Here is a 21012-nt window from a genome sequence, read left to right as displayed (position 1 = left end):
GCAAGATGCTTTGTGATAGGTTATATGTATCTCAGTTATGTTTTGATGATCTAAGAAACTTATTGATAAGAACTAGATAAGAAACCTATTACACATCCTCAAGTACTTAAAGAACAACGAGTCTCAGTTCGGGGGCGTGGTTCAACTCTTCAGAGTCAAAGGAACAACAGAGGGAACAGATGGTCACCAGTTCTCGTGGGTGACTGTACAAGTCAACTCCCCACAGTTGTAAAGTTATTGTCTGCACACGCAATAATACAAAAACAGTGCAGCAGTCAACTTTATGGGGAATGCCCTTTACCTAACTTGCTTACATCATTCAAGTGAGTTATTTACATCAAGCAAAGGTAAAACAAAACACTTGCACATTCAAGAATCCAAGAAGCATTTTCTCTCTCAAGTTTGTGCCAATCTTGCAAGTGATTCTCAAGGGCATCAAGAACAAAGAACAACATAACGAAGGACCAGTTTCATATATTGAGTCATTACATATCCCTAGTTGTGTTGCACATTTGTTAAATTATTTTACTTGTAATTTCTACTTAGCTTAGTTAGAAGCATTATATAGAAAATCTTTGTAAAATCATAAACCCTTGTATTTGTGTCTTGGCTAGAGTTAGTCGAGTTGTAAGTCTTTGTAATAGAGTTATTACAAAGTGGCTTGTAATATAGTTGTTACAAGTTAGTGAGGGATTAAGAGGTTAATTACTAGGTTACAATAGGTTGTAATCTAAAGTTTGCTCAGTAGTGAAGTTAAAATCCTACAAGGGTAGGTCGTAGTTTTTAATCCTGTGAGCTGAGAGTTTTTCACGTAAAACTTCTTTGTGTCATTTACCTACTGTAGTGTGCGTGTATTCTGTGGGAACTAATAAAGAACCTAGTTCTCTATATAGTTTGATGGACCCTTAAATTCTATCAATTGGTATCAGAGCAGGTTCTTTTTATCAGGTTAACACCTAGAAAGGATCCTCATGGTTGCTCCACCAAACTTCGAGGAAGGATAATCAACGTACAGACCACCTAGATTCAATGTCCAATATTATGGTTGGTGGAAAACAAGAATGTATGATTCATCATGGCTGAGGACTCAGAGTTGTTTGATGTAATCTGTGACGGGCCCTTTGTTCCCATGAAAACAGTTGATGAGGGAACAACTACAATCCCAAAAAACGAGAAAAGAGTACAACGATGCTGCCAGAAAGGCTATTGAGAAGAATTTCAGGGCAAAAAAGATTCTTGTCTGCGGCATCGGACCAGATGAATACAACCGCATCTCATCTTGTCAGAGTGCTAAGGAGATCTAGGAAGCTCTTCAAATAGCACACGAAGGGACAACTCAAGTCAAGCAGTCGAAGATCGACATGTTGACAACTGAGTATGAGCTCTTCAGAATCAAGGACGACGAGTCCATTCAGGACATGTACACTCGCTTCACCTCTATCATCAATGAGATTCACTCACTGGGAGAAATCATTCCCAAGAACAAACTTGTCAGGAAAATACTTAGTGTATTACCTGGTTCCTGGGAAAGCAAGGTAAACGCCATCATAGAGGCAAAAGATTTACAGAAGCTGACCATTGATGAACTCATTGGTAATCTGAAAATGTATGAAATGAAGAAGAAGAAGAAGAAGAAGAAGAAGAAGAAGAAGGACAACGAGAGAAGAGAGCCCCAAAGGGAGAATAACTTGGTCCTCAAGACATACAAAAATGACACAAGTGGTGAGGATGCTGACATGGCTTACCTGACAAAGAGATTTCAGAAAATGGTTCGCAGAAATGGAGGTATTCCAAAAAGAGGCAACTCTAACAAGACAAAAGGCTATGACCTATGTCATAAGTGTGGGAAACCAGGACATTTCATAAAGGATTGCCCCTGCTTAAGCAAGATCAGTACAAACACAACACAGACAAAGCAGCCAAAAGGAACCAGGTTCCTGACAAAAAGTTCAAGAGAAAAGATGTCGCTGACAATGTTGTGAAACATGATCTTGCTGTATAGGGAGACTCCTCCAACAAATCTGGAGATGATGATGATCAAGGTGACAGCTCCATGATGGCAGTAGAAAGTGAAGCAGCTGAATATGATTCCATATTTTCTCTAATGGCTAAATCAGATGAGGATGAGGAAGATGACAATGAAGATGAGGTAAACTTTCTGGATGTTCAAAGAAATCTGAAATCCTATTCTCAAAAGAAGCTTATATCTTTGGCTAATATTTTAATTAATGCTTATCACAGTCTCATTAATGATAAAAATGTATTAACCACGGAACTAGGAGAAATAGAACATGAGAGAGATGATCTAGTGGTGGTTGCGGTTGATCTAAGAAAGACCATTAAGAGTTTAAAAAGGGAAAATGATATTTTGACTGAGAGAATTGCAAACATAGAGCATGAGAGAGATGACCTATTGGTAGTAGTTGTAGACCTAAAGGAAACAATTGAGAAACTAAGAAGGGAAAGTAGGCTTATGAACACTCAAAAGAGAAAGGAAGTTGCGAGTGAGGCACACCTTAGGCTTGAAAATGAGCTAAAATCAGTAAAATTTAGTCTGTGTGCTGAGCTTGAGAAAAACAGAAAACTTCAGGAAGATCTAGGCAGAGTGAAGAGTAACCTAGAAAAATCTCTTAAGTGGACCAAGTCCTCTGATGCAATCACTGCTATATATACGAACAGTGGGGGAACATGCAGGGAATCGGATTCCAAAAAACAAAATAACCCCTTACAACCCACACAACAAGTACATTACTGTTCCTGATAACTGGTTCTGCACTCACTGTGGTAACACTAGACATTTCAAGGAAACATGTAAAGTCATATTCTAGTCCCAACAGAAAAATAAAGTTTTTGCTGAAAAAGTAACTATTGCAAAAAAAAACTGCTCCCTCATATAACAAATGTGTATTGCCTGCTTGGACAAAAAGAACCTTGATTTACCCGTTTCCTCATTACAAGGGACCCAAACTTGTTTGGGTTCCTAAGTCTAATCCTTGATTCTCTGGTGCAGGAGCAGTGAAAGGAAGCAGCCAAAGATGGTACATGGATAGTGGCTACCCGAAGCACATGACTGGAAGCACAAATGATTTCCTTTCACTCAAAGCTCTGCAAGGAGGAAGTGTATCCTTTGAAAACGGCAAAAAGGGATACACTTTAGGAGTTGGAAGAATTGGAAAATCTCTTTCTCACTCAATTAAAAATGTGGACTACGTGAATGGGTAGAAGTACAACTTGTTAAGTGTCTCCCAAATTTATGACAAGGGAAACAAGGTAGAATTTGTGTCAAAAATATGCACGGTCACAAACCTTGTGACTGGTGAGGTGGTCTTGGTGGCCAAAAGATACAAAAATATCTATGTTGCTAACTTTGAATCTCTACAAAATGGAGATCTCAGTTGTCTGAGTGCTGTAGATGATGATGCTGAACTATGGCACCGAAGATTGGGTCATGCAAGCTTTATGTTGCTAAACAAGTTGGTTAAGAAGGACCTGGTTCGTAGCTTGCCCAACTCAAGCTTCAAGGATCACAAGGTGTGCGACGCATGTGTAAAAGTAAAGTAAGTCAGATCCTCCTTCAAGCCTAAAAAACATCAAAGAAGCATTGAAAGATGCTGACTAGATTACGATTATGCAAGATGAGCTTCATCAATTTGAGAGGATAGTGTATGGCACCTGGTTCCTCGACCTGCTGATAGAATTGTCATAGGAACCAGGCGGGTATTTAGAAATAAACTTGATGAGTTTGGAAACACCACAAGAAAAACGGCAAGGTTAGTATTTCAAGGGTACAATCAAGAAGAAGGAATTGACTATGATGAAACTTTTACTCCAATTGCTCGAATGGAGGCCATCAGAATCCTTATTGCCTTTGCATCTCATATGGAATTCAAATTGTTTCAAATGGATGTCAAAAGTGTATTTCTGAATGGCTTTATGAAAGAAGAAGTTTTCGTCAAGCAACTGCCTGGTTTCGAGTGCCATGAGCATCCCGAGCACGTGTTTAAACTTGACAAGGCATTATATGTATCCCTGTTATGTTTTGATGATCTAACAAACTTATTGATAAGAACCAGATAAGGAACCTATTACACATCCTCAAGTACTTAAAGAACAACAAGTCTCAGTTCGGGGACGTGGTTCAACTCTTTAGAGTCAAAGGAACAACAGAGGAACACATGGCCACCAGTTCCCGTGGTGACTGTACAAGTCAACTCCCCATAACTGTAAAGTTGCTACCTGCACACGCAATAGTGCAAAAACAGTGCATCAGTCAACTTTATGGGGAATGCCCTTCACCTAACTTGCTTACATCATTCAAGTGATGTCACAAATGAGTTATTTACATCAAACAAAGGTAAAACAAAACACTTGCACATTCAAGAATCCAAGAAGCATTTTTTCTCTCAAGTTTGTGCCAATCTTGCGAGTGATTCTCAAGAGCATCAAGAACAAAGAACAACATAACGAATGACCAGTTTCATATATTGAGTCATTACATGTACCTAGTTGTGTTGCACCTTTGTTAAAGCACTTTACTTGTAATTCCTACTTAGCTTAGTTAGAAGCAATGTGTAGGAAATCTTTGTAAAATCATAAACCCTTGTGTTTGTGTCTTGGTTAGAGTTAGTCGAGTTGTAAGTCTCTGTAATAGAGTTATTACAAAGTGGCTTGTAATAGAGTTGTTACAAGTTAGTGAAGGATTAAGAGGTTAATTCCTAGGTTACAATAGGTTGTAATCTAAAGTTTGCTCAATAGTGATGTTGAAATCCTACAAGGGTAGGTCGTGGTTTTTAATCCCGTGAGTTGGGAGTTTTTCACATAAAATTTCTTTGTGTCATTTACCTGCTGCAGTGTGCGTGTGTTTTGTGGGAACTAATATAGAACCTGGTTCTCTATATAGTTTGGTGGACCCTTAAATTCTATCACTTTGTGCATCGGGATACCCTTAGTCTATAAATCAATTTTGCATTTTCATTTTTCTTTTCAAATGCATAAACTGATAAATTTCCATGGAGATAAACACTAACCATATAAGCTTTTTTAATTTCTGAGTCCATATATATGATATTGAGTTACATTATACAAACTAAAAGGGAAACTAAACCACTTCTACACAACAGGAACTGTCCTGTTATTATACATTGCAAAGTTTCTAAGTTCTCCTAGATCCTTCGTTTTAAAGTTTTTGTGCAGTCTGTCTTTTGCTTCTTCTATCAGTTTGCTGTTACTTCTTGATATTAGAAGGTCATCCACATACACAAAACATTATTACAATATTTGCTACATTCTTCTTGGTGAATAAAGAATCTCTGAACAAAGCCAACTTCAAGCATTGCATATGCCAACTTTAACAGTCTGCATACTTTGGACTCCCCCTGACTGTGGAATCCCTGTGGAAGCTATATGTATACTTCTTCAAATAAGTCACCCTGCAATAAGGCATTATTCATATAGACAGTCATTATTTTCGCCGCAGGAGAGAATGTATCATGGTAATCCAAACCCTCTTGTTGAGTGTATCATTTTGTTACTAACTTAGCCTTTCTACTTCACTATTGGCTTTATATTTGATCTTATAGACCCATTTTTATCCAACACCCTGTTTATCTGAAGGTAGATCCACTACTTCCTAGGTATTGTTATCTTCATGAGCTTTGATTTCTTGCTCTATTACATGTACCCAATTCTGATCAGTTGCAGCTTGTTGGTATGATGTTGGCTCGGTGAGGACTGAAAAAGCTTGTAGGTATGACTTATAGGTTGGAGACAGGTGTCAGGTGGTCATAACTCACATGGTTTGATATATGATAGTTGTTCTTCCTAGATATCTTAGTAGTTGAAGCACAATAGGGGAGGAACGAATTGTGCCCAAAATAATTTAGTTGACTAATTTTAATATTAGTCAACTTTTTTTCCCGCAAACACCGAGTTAGAGCAGGATAATAATGACGAATAATTATGCAAAAATAAATAAATGAGGCATAGAGTTTTATGGTTCGTGTACCAGTATGGTACCTACATCCAGTTCCCTTGGATCACAAGGGTTCTCTTAGTTCTTCAAAAATAACTTGTTACAATAGTCGTGGTTTTTCTTTTGTTCACCGCCAACGATGTAAAGTCGAATGTTCCACAAGTACTTGACAAACCTCTTGACTGTATTCTATCTCTTTCTAGCTTTTATGACACAAGTAAACTCAATAATACAATATTTTAACTAAGAACTAGAAAAATGTAGAACCTTGTATATTAAAGTTATATAGTCGTCTCTACTATTATGAGTTATTCATATAGGCAGGTCTTGAGTTATTGTTGTCACCAATATCTTCATTATTTGCCAGCGAGATTCGAAAGATATCCATTAATTGAGGCAAGATATATTCTAAGAGATTTGACCCAAGGGATGCCTCTGAATCCAGTCATTGGATATGGACTGGATTCATATGTCAAACTCGCTTTCCTTCCTTATGTTTGCCATATCTTCAGGAGAGATTTTCGGATAGTTAGTTGATTGAGAGTTGATCACTCGATCTTCCATCTACTGAGTTGTCTGATTAAAGCTCCATCGAATATCTATGATCTCTGATTGAAGCTCCGTTGATTTGTCATATAATCTCGTATCTCATACTTTAGTTTGCTCTTCCTCTTGTCTTGATTTCTTGAATCTAAACGAGCCAGCTCCTCTTGTCTTGCCTTGATTTCTTTCCTTCCTATTTTCTTGCACAAATTTGAATCATATGAGTAATTTCTACTTTCGAGAGTGTCATCATTAAAACTCAAAGAGTAACAATAATGACATAATCCATAAGCTAAATAAGTGGTTTAGCCTACTAGGCTATGTGGTCTTGTGGTAATCTCTGGTGTTGAAGTATCCTGTTGATTAAATTGGGATGACTATCTCTGAATAATTGTATCCATTCTGCTCTAATTCATTCAAATACCCCCAAAAACTGGCAATTTTTCAGTAAACATCACCTTTCTTTATCATTTTGTTACTTATAAGTTATATGTTGATTGGAATTGAGAATTCAGATTGGCCAAATGATACCAATCTTAATAGAAACATTAAATGCGTGTATTGATAATCATCAAAGAAAAATGGATTTATGTTAGCAACAATCAGATGAATATGTAACGGTGGAGACGTATTGTGGTTTTGAAGATAAATACTTTTCTTTATAGGTTTAGTATCTGAGGTATAATTAATTACAATTCTCAGATCATTAGTTTACTTATTGTTAAATTGAATCCTTAGTTATTTGTTGTTGAATTCCTCAAGGTAGAAGTGTAATTAGCATCCACGTGTCTAGTTTGTTAGGAAGTTATTTCTGCTTTCTTTATATTCCTTTATACTCGTCCATTTCCAGCTATGTTGAATGAAAAATCAAATTTTATCTTCTTGTTTTCTTTGTTTTCTTTTCCTTGCTTTCTTAGTTCATTTTCATGGCTTTTCCCGTTCGGGAATCGCTACAGAATAAGACGTAAAGCAACAACTTTGACCTTCACAGTTAATCACCCACATTGGATGACAAAAGTTGACTCTTTTACATTGGATGAGAAATGCGATTTATAAATCTTATTGGGGAATGAGAGATTTATAATTCGCATGTAGAAATGCGATCTATAATTCGCATTTAGCAATTTCGATTTATAAGTCGGAAGCCATATTTTTTCATTCTTTCTTATTTTAGTCTATACCAATTATAAACGTAGTTAGATTTTGATAGGATTATTATTTTGATTTAGCTACATGTATAAAACATCGTTATACAATCCTTGCTCAGTTGGTAAAGCAACTCCACCAACAACCGTTAGGTCTTGAGTTCGAGTCACGCTAGAAGAGAAGTGTAGAAACACTATAGATCCTCCTAATTAGGAGGGATTTAAAAAAAAAAATACTATCCTTGCTCACCATACAAGTATTTACCCCCTTTTGCCCTCGAGCTTCGACCTTTATTCCGTCGTGCTCAATCAATTGTATTTACAAATGAATGAAAAGAACGGTCTTTGATTTATTTTTAAAAAATAATCTATAACTCTACTTCATACATAAAAAAAACTTTATAATTCAAAGACCGTTCTTTCATTTATTTCCAATTACAAAATATTTAATTGCTTAATAAACAATAACTCTAGCTTCAAACAAAAAAAATTATTTTATTAAAAAAGATAAATAAAGAAAAAGAATTGCAACGGTCCATATTATCCAAATTACAACAATCTAAGGTTCACTAAATACGGCCCACGGGCCTTTTCCCGTTAACGAAATTTGGCGCTAAATCTGACCTGGTAAGGTAGACACATCATCCTCCACCTCAGCTTTCCCGGGAATTGGCGCCAATTCCTACCTGGCATTGTAGCCACGTCAGCAATCCCGCCAAAAAACATTCCTACTATATATATAGTATACCCCACGCCGTCATCTTCGGCCTCTTCAACTTTCATTTGCTTAAGCAAATTGCTTTTAATTTTAATTTTTTTCAGTTTTCTCTTCAATGGAGTCTAGTGAAGCTTCTTCGATCTTGGGTACATTCAAGTCAAAGAAGAAACTTCAAATGGGATCCGACCCGGTTGTCTCCGGGGCTCCATCTCTTGATCCATGGAGCTCGAAAACTCCCGAGAAGCCCATCATTCCTCCTCGCCGGACTCGGAATCGGAGTGCCGCGCTTTCTTTAAAAGAAGTCCGAGAGGCCGCCCAGAAGCTCCGGAAACGCGACCCGACCCACCCGATTACACAGGCTGATGCCTCATTGAGCTCGGGGAAGTCCCCGGCAGTTAAAGCAAAGAAGGCTGTAGACCCAGTAAAGCTACCAGAAAAGTAGGTTTTTTATTATTTTTATTTTATTTTTGGGTGTTGCATTATGTACATTATATTATGTGTTATTGGATAGAGACAGATCTAGAATTTTAACTTAGTGTATATTGATGATGATTACATCCAATAATCAGAATGATATATTTATTGAATTTTTGTAAATTTTACTAAAATATACATAGGATTCTGTTGAATCTGGTGAAAGCTAGAATGCGCCGGCCTTTGTATGTATATATACAAATATATTAAAAAATTCCAGAAATATATATTTGAGTGGACTCCAACTTGTTTAATAAATTGAGATGTAGATCATATCTGTGGCCACTGCTGTTTTACTGGTCTAGTCTGTACCCAATCACCGAATCAATGGCAATAAGCCGGGTTTGAAGAGGCTTATATACGGAACGGTGTGAAATAATACCTGGGGCTGCACATTCGATTAATCGAAATTCAGAAGCTGAAATTTTTAGGTTGATATATAGTTCGAATTGAAGACAGTGGATAAATTTCCAGGATGTATTTTTGGTTTTCCAGTATACATACAAAAGCACATTTACAGATTGAAAATTTTCTAACTATATATAGTTCGAGTTGACCCCAACTAGTTTGAATTGAGGCGTAGTTGCAAGTTTAATGGGGCGCTTATTACTGGCCTAAATTATACTGGGTTTGTTGTTGTTGTTGTTGGATTTTCCAATGTTTTCTGTTTTTTGGTTTTTAACATTAGTGTGTTTGTGTAGGTATGAGTTGTTGGAAGAATTCTTCAGAAGCTTGAATAGTTCGATTCGGTTGCTGCGATTGAAGGGTTCTTTGACGACATTTGCAAATATTAGTACCAAAGTGGAGTGTCTAACAGATAGGTAAGCAAATGAATATTTTGAATACATTTTTGTTGATGATTTCCTCTATCAATTATTGCTAATTCCCTAATTCTGTGGCTATGTGTTAAATGTGCAGGAGGTTTACTTACAATCACTTAGCACAGCTGAAGTTTCTTTTACCCGAGGCTATTGAGATCAAGAAGATCCTTGTGCATGACGAACTGCACATACTGTATGAAGCCTGATCTTCATATTACATTAAATGCTAATGCAGTTAAAGTTGATGAAAAGCTGAAATCCACTAGTGACACTGTACAACTGGAGAAAGTCTTCCGCGCTCGGCTTTTGGATTTCTTTAAATCCCATCCTGAGGTAAGATAGAGATTTTTAACTTGTGCAAGTTTTGACAATCGAGAAATTTCTTTGCAATGATATGTTGAGAGTACATTCTTTATTATCCTGTAGGCCCAAGTGACGTGTTTCGTGTATTTAGTATTTATAGATTTAAAAATCTATGTTGTGTTGAAACCATCAGCATTGTTTTAAATGTTAAGCGAGCTCTGTGAGACAATGTTGATTCAAAGCGTACCAATAATCCTCTGTGTTATTAACAAAACTAGTGTTGCGATATCCCTTTACTGCCTTGTATCTTTTGCTCCCTGAATTCCTCCAAAAGAAGGTGAAAAGAATAAGTGATATTTAGATGTTTTGCTTTCTCTACAAAACTAGTGTTCTTAACAAATGCTATTTCTGAATTCAGGGAGATGACATTCCTGAGGAAGCATTACCCGGAGCATTCGGTGAGTCAAAGCAAGATCTCTTAACAAACTCATCAACACGACCTGCAGTCTCACAGTTAATGGGAGAGACACTGATTGCTTCAATGCAGAAGCAGGCAGCAGCTGCATCTCACCTGTCTCAATCTTTCAGGAAATCGTTTTCTCATCGAGCATCTATTGCTAAAGCAGAAGATACCGAGCAACTTCAAACAGTTCCTCGTTCTTCACTTCGTCCAGTCTCAGAACCCCAGATTGCCAAAAATTCCGCTGAGAGACACACCTCTACATCTGCCGATAAAACTCCTTCCAAATTGCTTTCGACACAAACTAGCAGAGCAAAATTCTCGGAACGAGGGGTTCTTTCTTCCGGTACTTTACCACCATCTCCTTTACCCACAACTCCATTAAAAAACATGAAGGGTGGAGATGGTTCGTCTTTATTAAGTACTGAAGAAACTCCAGCAAAACATTCATCTACACCAGCAAAATTGATGACTTCTACACCTGTGCTCCAACCTACCAAGAGATGTTATATGAGTCCGGATGGAGAGTTAACTGAATCACCACAAAAGCTAGTTAGGCGCCCTCCTCGTATTAGGTCATTGACCTTTGATACTCCTGTGAAGAGTTCAAAAGTAACTGAAGTCATCAATAGTAGAGAATCGTCAACAGATGATGAAATCTTTGACATTCTTCCTGAGAATCTTCTGCAATCGGTAAGACATGAAAGAACTTTCTTCCAAGACACCATTTCCTTGCTGATAGTATATTATTTTGACTAATTTTGCATGACATCATTAAATTTAAAAAAAAAAGATCCATTGAACTGAGAAATTAGGAAATCTATATTTCTTGGTCTACTCCAAAAATTTAGTGGCTAAACGTTTCATGGATCTGCAGATCAGAGAAAAGGAGCTAAATGCATTAGAGGAGCAAGATCCAGCTATATCCCAAGCGAAATGGCACAAGAAAATGATTTCGAGCTTACCGAAGTTCTTCGACATGATTTACTTCCTGTTTCAATCAATTAAACGTTCCGTGATTACTAAAGAGGAGATTATGCACAAAGTACTTTCAAGCCATTTAGAGATTGCTGATAGAAGTAAGTCTGGTGGTCGATAATCATTTAAAAACTTGGGAGTGCTTTGACATTTTGAAGTTGCTTCTGACTTGAAACCTTTGTCTTCTCTCTTTGCAGGAGAAGTTGAAGAGCAACTCCGGTTATTGCAAGAAATTGCTCCTGAATGGATCCATGAAAAGCTGGCAATTAGTGGGGATCTTCTCTTATGGTAAGCTTTTGGTTCTTCCTTGGCGTTACCCCCCTTCCCCCCACAAAAAAAACACACACATCATTCTTGCTTGACATGAGGAGGATGTGTTTGTGTGTGACAAATCACCAACATTTCAAGAAACGTTAAAAAAATCCGAACCCATAATTATAAAAGCACAATATAATTAAAGCTAGGTACCTTAGACGTTGAACTGATCGAGTTTAAATTTTGAATCTGCCTTTGTGCTTGATGGCCCTTTTAAGTATTATATACTGTCTTCAATAGGGGCTTGATGCCATTATTTCTGTTTCATTGCAGCGTTAGCAAGGTATCAAATGCCGAATCAATACGCACAAGAATAGCTGAAGCAAAGTGAGAAGCGAGGGCAAGGGAAATTAAATTAGACCTGAGTTTTCCAACTTGAGTTGTAAATATGATAGTTATAACTAGATTGTTGCACTAAATTGACCAGACTCTGCACCATTTGGCCGCAAAGTTGCTATTCAGTACAGATTATTTAACTGGCTTAACCAGCAATATAGAGCTAAAGCGACTTGATAGTTAGTGAAGACATTGTCTCATTTTCTTATTTTGGACCCTTATCCTGTATATAGCAATGATGCTTCTCTTTTGTAATGAGAATTTTGGTAATAATACTTACTTCTTTCTGGCGTTCCGTGCATGCTGCCGGTTTCCGACTAATTCTGGTTTTCTGCAAATTGTTCCCTGTCACGATTTTGTTCTCAAAATTCATATTCGGACCTTTGATTATAGATAGAGGAATCTATCTTTCCCACCACAATTTTTGGAGGTATTATTTTGTTTAGTAAAACTAACTAAAACCAATATAAAAAGAAAGAAAAAAGATTGTTACTTAAAAGGGGAAAAAATAAGAAAAGAATTGTAACGGTCCATAACCAATTATAACAATCCAAAGAACACAAAGCACGGCCCACGTCCCTTTTCCGTTAAGAAAATTTGGCGCTAAATCTGACCTGGCACAGTAAACACATCAGCCTCCACCTCAGCTTTCCCGGGAATTGGCGCCAATTCTACCCTGGCATTGTAGCCACGTCAGCAATCCCGCCAAAAAATAAATCCTACTCAATATATAGTTCCTCACGCCGTACATCGTCAATCTCTTCAACTTTCCCTTCTAAGCTCTAACAATTTCTCATCAGTTTTTCATTTGTTTTTACAAATTGTTTTTATTTTTTTTCTATTTCTCATTAATGGAGTCTGCTGATTCTTCATCACTCTTGGGTACATTCAAGTCAAAGAAGAAACTGCAAATGGGATCCGACCCGGTTGTCTCCGGGGCTCCATCTCTTGATCCATGGAGCTCGAAAACCCCTGAGAAGCCCATCATTCCTCCTCGCCGGACTCGGAATCGGAGTGCCGCGCTTTCTTTAAAAGAAGTCCGAGAGGCCGCCCAGAAGCTCCGGAAACTCGACCCGACCCACCCGATTACACAGGCTGATGCCTCATTGAGCTCCGGGAAGTCCCCGGCAGTTAAAGCACAGAAGGTTGTAGACCCAGTAAAGCTACCAGAAAAGTAAGTTTTTTTTATATACGCTATATTAATGTGTTATTGGACAGAGACGGATCCAGAATTTTAAATTAGTGTATATTGATTAGGATTACACGCAATAATCAGAATGAGATATTTGTTGAATTTTTGTAAAATTTACTAATATATACATGGGTTTAGTTGAATCTGGTGAAGCTAAAATGCACCGGCCTTTGTATTAATCGAAATTCAGAAGCTGAAATTTCTAGGTTGATATATAATTCGAGTTGAAGGCAGTGGATAAATTTCCAGGATGTGTTTTATATTTTTGGCTTTCCAGTATATATGCAAAAGCACATTTATAGATATTTAAAATTTTGTAACTATATATAGTTCGAGTTGGCCCCAACTAGTTTGAATTGAGGCGTAGTTGCAAGTTTAACGGTGCGCCTAGATTGCTGGCATAAAGTTCCATCTGTCCTTGTTTTCAGATTTTCAAAGCTGGGATTTTCCAATGTCTTTTTTCTCACCTTTGCTGAGCTGAGTTTCTATTAAAAACAGCCTTTCTACCTTCACCAGGTAGAGATAAGGTCTGCGTGCACACTACCCTCCCAGACCCTACTTGTGTGATTATACTGGGTTTGTTGTTGTTGTTGTTGGATTTTCCAATGTTTTCTGTTTTTTGGTTTTTAACATTAGTGTGTTTGTGTAGGTATGAGTTGTTGGAAGAATTCTTCAGAAGCTTGAATAGTTCGATTCGGTTGCTGCGATTGAAGGGTTCTTTGACGACATTTGCAAATATTAGTACCAAAGTGGAGTGTCTAACAGATAGGTAAGCAAATGAATATTTTGAATACATTTTTGTTGATGATTTCCTCTATCAATTATTGCTAATTCCCTAATTCTGTGGCTATGTGTTAAATGTGCAGGAGGTTTACTTACAATCACTTAGCACAGCTGAAGTTTCTTTTACCCGAGGCTATTGAGATCAAGAAGATCCTTGTGCATGACGAACGCACATACTGTATGAAGCCTGATCTTCATATTACATTAAATGCTAATGCAGTTAAAGTTGATGAAAAGCTGAAATCCACTAGTGACACTGTACAACTGGAGAAAGTCTTCCGCGCTCGGCTTTTGGATTTCTTTAAATCCCATCCTGAGGTAAGATAGAGATTTTTAACTTGTGCAAGTTTTGACAATCGAGAAATTTCTTTGCAATGATATGTTGAGAGTACATTCTTTATTATCCTGTAGGCCCAAGTGACGTGTTTCGTGTATTTAGTATTTATAGATTTAAAAATCTATGTTGTGTTGAAACCATCAGCATTGTTTTAAATGTTAAGCGAGCTCTGTGAGACAATGTTGATTCAAAGCGTACCAATAATCCTCTGTGTTATTAACAAAACTAGTGTTGCGATATCCCTTTACTGCCTTGTATCTTTTGCTCCCTGAATTCCTCCAAAAGAAGGTGAAAAGAATAAGTGATATTTAGATGTTTTGCTTTCTCTACAAAACTAGTGTTCTTAACAAATGCTATTTCTGAATTCAGGGAGATGACATTCCTGAGGAAGCATTACCCGGAGCATTCGGTGAGTCAAAGCAAGATCTCTTAACAAACTCATCAACACGACCTGCAGTCTCACAGTTAATGGGAGAGACACTGATTGCTTCAATGCAGAAGCAGGCAGCAGCTGCATCTCACCTGTCTCAATCTTTCAGGAAATCGTTTTCTCATCGAGCATCTATTGCTAAAGCAGAAGATACCGAGCAACTTCAAACAGTTCCTCGTTCTTCACTTCGTCCAGTCTCAGAACCCCAGATTGCCAAAAATTCCGCTGAGAGACACACCTCTACATCTGCCGATAAAACTCCTTCCAAATTGCTTTCGACACAAACTAGCAGAGCAAAATTCTCGGAACGAGGGGTTCTTTCTTCCGGTACTTTACCACCATCTCCTTTACCCACAACTCCATTAAAAAACATGAAGGGTGGAGATGGTTCGTCTTTATTAAGTACTGAAGAAACTCCAGCAAAACATTCATCTACACCAGCAAAATTGATGACTTCTACACCTGTGCTCCAACCTACCAAGAGATGTTATATGAGTCCGGATGGAGAGTTAACTGAATCACCACAAAAGCTAGTTAGGCGCCCTCCTCGTATTAGGTCATTGACCTTTGATACTCCTGTGAAGAGTTCAAAAGTAACTGAAGTCATCAATAGTAGAGAATCGTCAACAGATGATGAAATCTTTGACATTCTTCCTGAGAATCTTCTGCAATCGGTAAGACATGAAAGAACTTTCTTCCAAGACACCATTTCCTTGCTGATAGTATATTATTTTGACTAATTTTGCATGACATCATTAAATTTAAAAAAAAAAGATCCATTGAACTGAGAAATTAGGAAATCTATATTTCTTGGTCTACTCCAAAAATTTAGTGGCTAAACGTTTCATGGATCTGCAGATCAGAGAAAAGGAGCTAAATGCATTAGAGGAGCAAGATCCAGCTATATCCCAAGCGAAATGGCACAAGAAAATGATTTCGAGCTTACCGAAGTTCTTCGACATGATTTACTTCCTGTTTCAATCAATTAAACGTTCCGTGATTACTAAAGAGGAGATTATGCACAAAGTACTTTCAAGCCATTTAGAGATTGCTGATAGAAGTAAGTCTGGTGGTCGATAATCATTTAAAAACTTGGGAGTGCTTTGACATTTTGAAGTTGCTTCTGACTTGAAACCTTTGTCTTCTCTCTTTGCAGGAGAAGTTGAAGAGCAACTCCGGTTATTGCAAGAAATTGCTCCTGAATGGATCCATGAAAAGCTGGCAATTAGTGGGGATCTTCTCTTATGGTAAGCTTTTGGTTCTTCCTTGGCGTTACCCCCCTTCCCCCCACAAAAAAAACACACACATCATTCTTGCTTGACATGAGGAGGATGTGTTTGTGTGTGACAAATCACCAACATTTCAAGAAACGTTAAAAAAATCCGAACCCATAATTATAAAAGCACAATATAATTAAAGCTAGGTACCTTAGACGTTGAACTGATCGAGTTTAAATTTTGAATCTGCCTTTGTGCTTGATGGCCCTTTTAAGTATTATATACTGTCTTCAATAGGGGCTTGATGCCATTATTTCTGTTTCATTGCAGCGTTAGCAAGGTATCAAATGCCGAATCAATACGCACAAGAATAGCTGAAGCAAAGTGAGAAGCGAGGGCAAGGGAAATTAAATTAGACCTGAGTTTTCCAACTTGAGTTGTAAATATGATAGTTATAACTAGATTGTTGCACTAAATTGACCAGACTCTGCACCATTTGGCCGCAAAGTTGCTATTCAGTACAGATTATTTAACTGGCTTAACCAGCAATATAGAGCTAAAGCGACTTGATAGTTAGTGAAGACATTGTCTCATTTTCTTATTTTGGACCCTTATCCTGTATATAGCAATGATGCTTCTCTTTTGTAATGAGAATTTTGGTAATAATACTTACTTCTTTCTGGCGTTCCGTGCATGCTGCCGGTTTCCGACTAATTCTGGTTTTCTGCAAATTGTTCCCTGTCACGATTTTGTTCTCAAAATTCATATTCGGACCTTTGATTATAGATAGAGGAATCTATCTTTCCCACCACAATTTTTGGAGGTATTATTTTGTTTAGTAAAACTAACTAAAACCAATATAAAAAGAAAGAAAAAAGATTGTTACTTAAAAGGGGAAAAAATAAGAAAAGAATTGTAACGGTCCATAACCAATTATAACAATCCAAAGAACACAAAGCACGGCCCACGTCCCTTTTCCGTTAAGAAAATTTGGCGCTAAATCTGACCTGGCACAGTAAACACATCAGCCTCCACCTCAGCTTTCCCGGGAATTGGCGCCAATTCTACCCTGGCATTGTAGCCACGTCAGCAATCCCGCCAAAAAATAAATCCTACTCAATATATAGTTCCTCACGCCGTACATCGTCAATCTCTTCAACTTTCCCTTCTAAGCTCTAACAATTTCTCATCAGTTTTTCATTTGTTTTTACAAATTGTTTTTATTTTTTTTCTATTTCTCATTAATGGAGTCTGCTGATTCTTCATCACTCTTGGGTACATTCAAGTCAAAGAAGAAACTGCAAATGGGATCCGACCCGGTTGTCTCCGGGGCTCCATCTCTTGATCCATGGAGCTCGAAAACCCCTGAGAAGCCCATCATTCCTCCTCGCCGGACTCGGAATCGGAGTGCCGCGCTTTCTTTAAAAGAAGTCCGAGAGGCCGCCCAGAAGCTCCGGAAACTCGACCCGACCCACCCGATTACACAGGCTGATGCCTCATTGAGCTCCGGGAAGTCCCCGGCAGTTAAAGCACAGAAGGTTGTAGACCCAGTAAAGCTACCAGAAAAGTAAGTTTTTTTTATATACGCTATATTAATGTGTTATTGGACAGAGACGGATCCAGAATTTTAAATTAGTGTATATTGATTAGGATTACACGCAATAATCAGAATGAGATATTTGTTGAATTTTTGTAAAATTTACTAATATATACATGGGTTTAGTTGAATCTGGTGAAGCTAAAATGCACCGGCCTTTGTATTAATCGAAATTCAGAAGCTGAAATTTCTAGGTTGATATATAATTCGAGTTGAAGGCAGTGGATAAATTTCCAGGATGTGTTTTATATTTTTGGCTTTCCAGTATATATGCAAAAGCACATTTATAGATATTTAAAATTTTGTAACTATATATAGTTCGAGTTGGCCCCAACTAGTTTGAATTGAGGCGTAGTTGCAAGTTTAACGGTGCGCCTAGATTGCTGGCATAAAGTTCCATCTGTCCTTGTTTTCAGATTTTCAAAGCTGGGATTTTCCAATGTCTTTTTTCTCACCTTTGCTGAGCTGAGTTTCTATTAAAAACAGCCTTTCTACCTTCACCAGGTAGAGATAAGGTCTGCGTGCACACTACCCTCCCAGACCCTACTTGTGTGATTATACTGGGTTTGTTGTTGTTGTTGTTGGATTTTCCAATGTTTTCTGTTTTTTGGTTTTTAACATTAGTGTGTTTGTGTAGGTATGAGTTGTTGGAAGAATTCTTCAGAAGCTTGAATAGTTCGATTCGGTTGCTGCGATTGAAGGGTTCTTTGACGACATTTGCAAATATTAGTACCAAAGTGGAGTGTCTAACAGATAGGTAAGCAAATGAATATTTTGAATACATTTTTGTTGATGATTTCCTCTATCAATTATTGCTAATTCCCTAATTCTGTGGCTATGTGTTAAATGTGCAGGAGGTTTACTTACAATCACTTAGCACAGCTGAAGTTTCTTTTACCCGAGGCTATTGAGATCAAGAAGATCCTTGTGCATGACGAACGCACATACTGTATGAAGCCTGATCTTCATATTACATTAAATGCTAATGCAGTTAAAGTTGATGAAAAGCTGAAATCCACTAGTGACACTGTACAACTGGAGAAAGTCTTCCGCGCTCGGCTTTTGGATTTCTTTAAATCCCATCCTGAGGTAAGATAGAGATTTTTAACTTGTGCAAGTTTTGACAATCGAGAAATTTCTTTGCAATGATATGTTGAGAGTACATTCTTTATTATCCTGTAGGCCCAAGTGACGTGTTTCGTGTATTTAGTATTTATAGATTTAAAAATCTATGTTGTGTTGAAACCATCAGCATTGTTTTAAATGTTAAGCGAGCTCTGTGAGACAATGTTGATTCAAAGCGTACCAATAATCCTCTGTGTTATTAACAAAACTAGTGTTGCGATATCCCTTTACTGCCTTGTATCTTTTGCTCCCTGAATTCCTCCAAAAGAAGGTGAAAAGAATAAGTGATATTTAGATGTTTTGCTTTCTCTACAAAACTAGTGTTCTTAACAAATGCTATTTCTGAATTCAGGGAGATGACATTCCTGAGGAAGCATTACCCGGAGCATTCGGTGAGTCAAAGCAAGATCTCTTAACAAACTCATCAACACGACCTGCAGTCTCACAGTTAATGGGAGAGACACTGATTGCTTCAATGCAGAAGCAGGCAGCAGCTGCATCTCACCTGTCTCAATCTTTCAGGAAATCGTTTTCTCATCGAGCATCTATTGCTAAAGCAGAAGATACCGAGCAACTTCAAACAGTTCCTCGTTCTTCACTTCGTCCAGTCTCAGAACCCCAGATTGCCAAAAATTCCGCTGAGAGACACACCTCTACATCTGCCGATAAAACTCCTTCCAAATTGCTTTCGACACAAACTAGCAGAGCAAAATTCTCGGAACGAGGGGTTCTTTCTTCCGGTACTTTACCACCATCTCCTTTACCCACAACTCCATTAAAAAACATGAAGGGTGGAGACGGTTCGTCTTTATTAAGTGCTGACGAAACTCCAGCAAAACATACATCTACACCAGCAAAATTGATGACTTCTACACCTGTGCTCCAACCTACCAAGAGATGTTATATGAGTCCGGATGGAGAATTAACTGAATCACCACAAAAGCTAGTTAGGCGCCCTCCTCGTATTAGGTCATTGACCTTTGATACTCCTGTGAAGAGTTCAAAAGTTACTGAAGTCATTGCTAGTAGAGAATCGTCAACAGATGATGAAATCTTTGACATTCTTCCTGAGAATCTTCTGCAATCGGTAAGACACGAAAGAACTTTTCTTCCAAGACACCATTTCCTTGTTGATAGTATATAATTTTGACTAATTTTGCATGGCATCATTAAATTAAAAAAATTGATCCATTGAACTGAGAAATTAGGAAATCTATATTTCTTGGTCTACTTCTAAAGGTTAGCGGCTAAATGTTTCATGGATCTGCAGATCAGAGAAAAGGAGCAAAAGCAATTAGAGGAGAAAGATCCAGCTATATCCCAAGCGAAATGGCGCAAGAAAGTGATTTCGAGCTTACCTAAGTTCTTCGACATGATTTACTTCCTATTTCAATCAATTAAACGTTCTGTGATTACTAAAGAGGAGCTTATGCACAAAATACTTTCAAGCCATCTAGAGATTACTGATAGAAGTAAGTCTGGTGGTTGATAATCGTTTAAAAACTTGGAGTGCTTTGACATTTTGAAGTTGCTTTTGACTTGAAACCTTTGTCTTCTTTCTTTGCAGGAGAAGTTGAAGAGCAACTCCGGTTATTGCTAAAAATAGCTCCTGAATGGATCCATGAAAAGGTGGCATCTAGTGGGGATCTTCTCTTGTGGTAAGCTTTGGTTCTTCCTTGGCTTACCCCTCCCCCCCACCAAACACGCACACACATCATTCTTGGTTGAAAAGAGGCTTTGATAAGAGGTGGATGTGTTTGTGGGCGTGACATAAAACTAAAATTTCAAGACATGTTAAAAATCCGAACCATAATTTCAAAAGTACAATATAATCGGTGTTAAGAACCTTAAACGTTGAAGCGATCAAGTTTATGCTTGACGACCCTTTTAAGTATTATATGCTGTCTTGTAATTCTTAGAAGCTTGATGTCATTATTTTTTGTTTTCGTTGCAGTGTTAGCGAGGAATCAAATGCTAAATCAATACGCACAAGAATAGCTGAAGCAAAGTGAGAGAAGCAAGGTGCAAGGGAATTTGAATTCGGCCCGAGTTTTTCAAGTTGAGCTTGTAAATGATAGTTTGTTTAACTAGATTATTGCAATACATTGACCTACTCTGCAGAATTTGGCTGCAAAGCTGCTGTTTAGAACAGTTTAATGCCATTTTAACTGGTTTAGCCAGCAATATAGAGTTAAAATGGCCTTTTTGTTATCCTGTATATAGCCATGATGCTTCTACTTTGGAATAGAATTTGGTAATAATACTCT

The 21012-nt window shown here is 37.7% G+C and overlaps 2 protein-coding genes and 1 pseudogene across 2 annotated transcripts; all 3 read left to right on the top strand.

The window, feature by feature from the left end:
- Nucleotides 1–8436: 8436 nt before the first annotated feature.
- LOC107809403 (CDT1-like protein a, chloroplastic) lies at nucleotides 8437–12337 on the top strand (annotated as a pseudogene).
- A 491-nt stretch (nucleotides 12338–12828) lies between these two features.
- On the top strand, nucleotides 12829–16711 carry LOC142171498 (CDT1-like protein a, chloroplastic). Its single transcript, XM_075233906.1, has 7 exons — nucleotides 12829–13238; nucleotides 13906–14025; nucleotides 14123–14357; nucleotides 14746–15480; nucleotides 15665–15866; nucleotides 15963–16053; nucleotides 16354–16711. The coding sequence occupies exons 1-7, from the start codon at nucleotides 12916–12918 to the stop codon at nucleotides 16409–16411; spliced, it is 1764 nt and encodes a 587-aa protein (XP_075090007.1). The 5' UTR covers nucleotides 12829–12915; the 3' UTR covers nucleotides 16412–16711.
- A 456-nt stretch (nucleotides 16712–17167) lies between these two features.
- Nucleotides 17168–20956, top strand: LOC107809404 (CDT1-like protein a, chloroplastic). Its single transcript, XM_016634026.2, has 7 exons — nucleotides 17168–17590; nucleotides 18258–18377; nucleotides 18475–18709; nucleotides 19098–19832; nucleotides 20016–20217; nucleotides 20313–20403; nucleotides 20700–20956. The coding sequence occupies exons 1-7, from the start codon at nucleotides 17268–17270 to the stop codon at nucleotides 20755–20757; spliced, it is 1764 nt and encodes a 587-aa protein (XP_016489512.2). The 5' UTR covers nucleotides 17168–17267; the 3' UTR covers nucleotides 20758–20956.
- Nucleotides 20957–21012: the final 56 nt, after the last annotated feature.

The sequence above is a fragment of the Nicotiana tabacum genome, chromosome 17 (assembly GCF_000715075.1).
Source record: "Nicotiana tabacum cultivar K326 chromosome 17, ASM71507v2, whole genome shotgun sequence".
NCBI classification, from domain to species: Eukaryota; Viridiplantae; Streptophyta; class Magnoliopsida; order Solanales; family Solanaceae; genus Nicotiana; species Nicotiana tabacum.
Note: the sequence above shows the minus strand (reverse complement) of the source record. Positions and strands in the feature narration are given on the sequence as shown.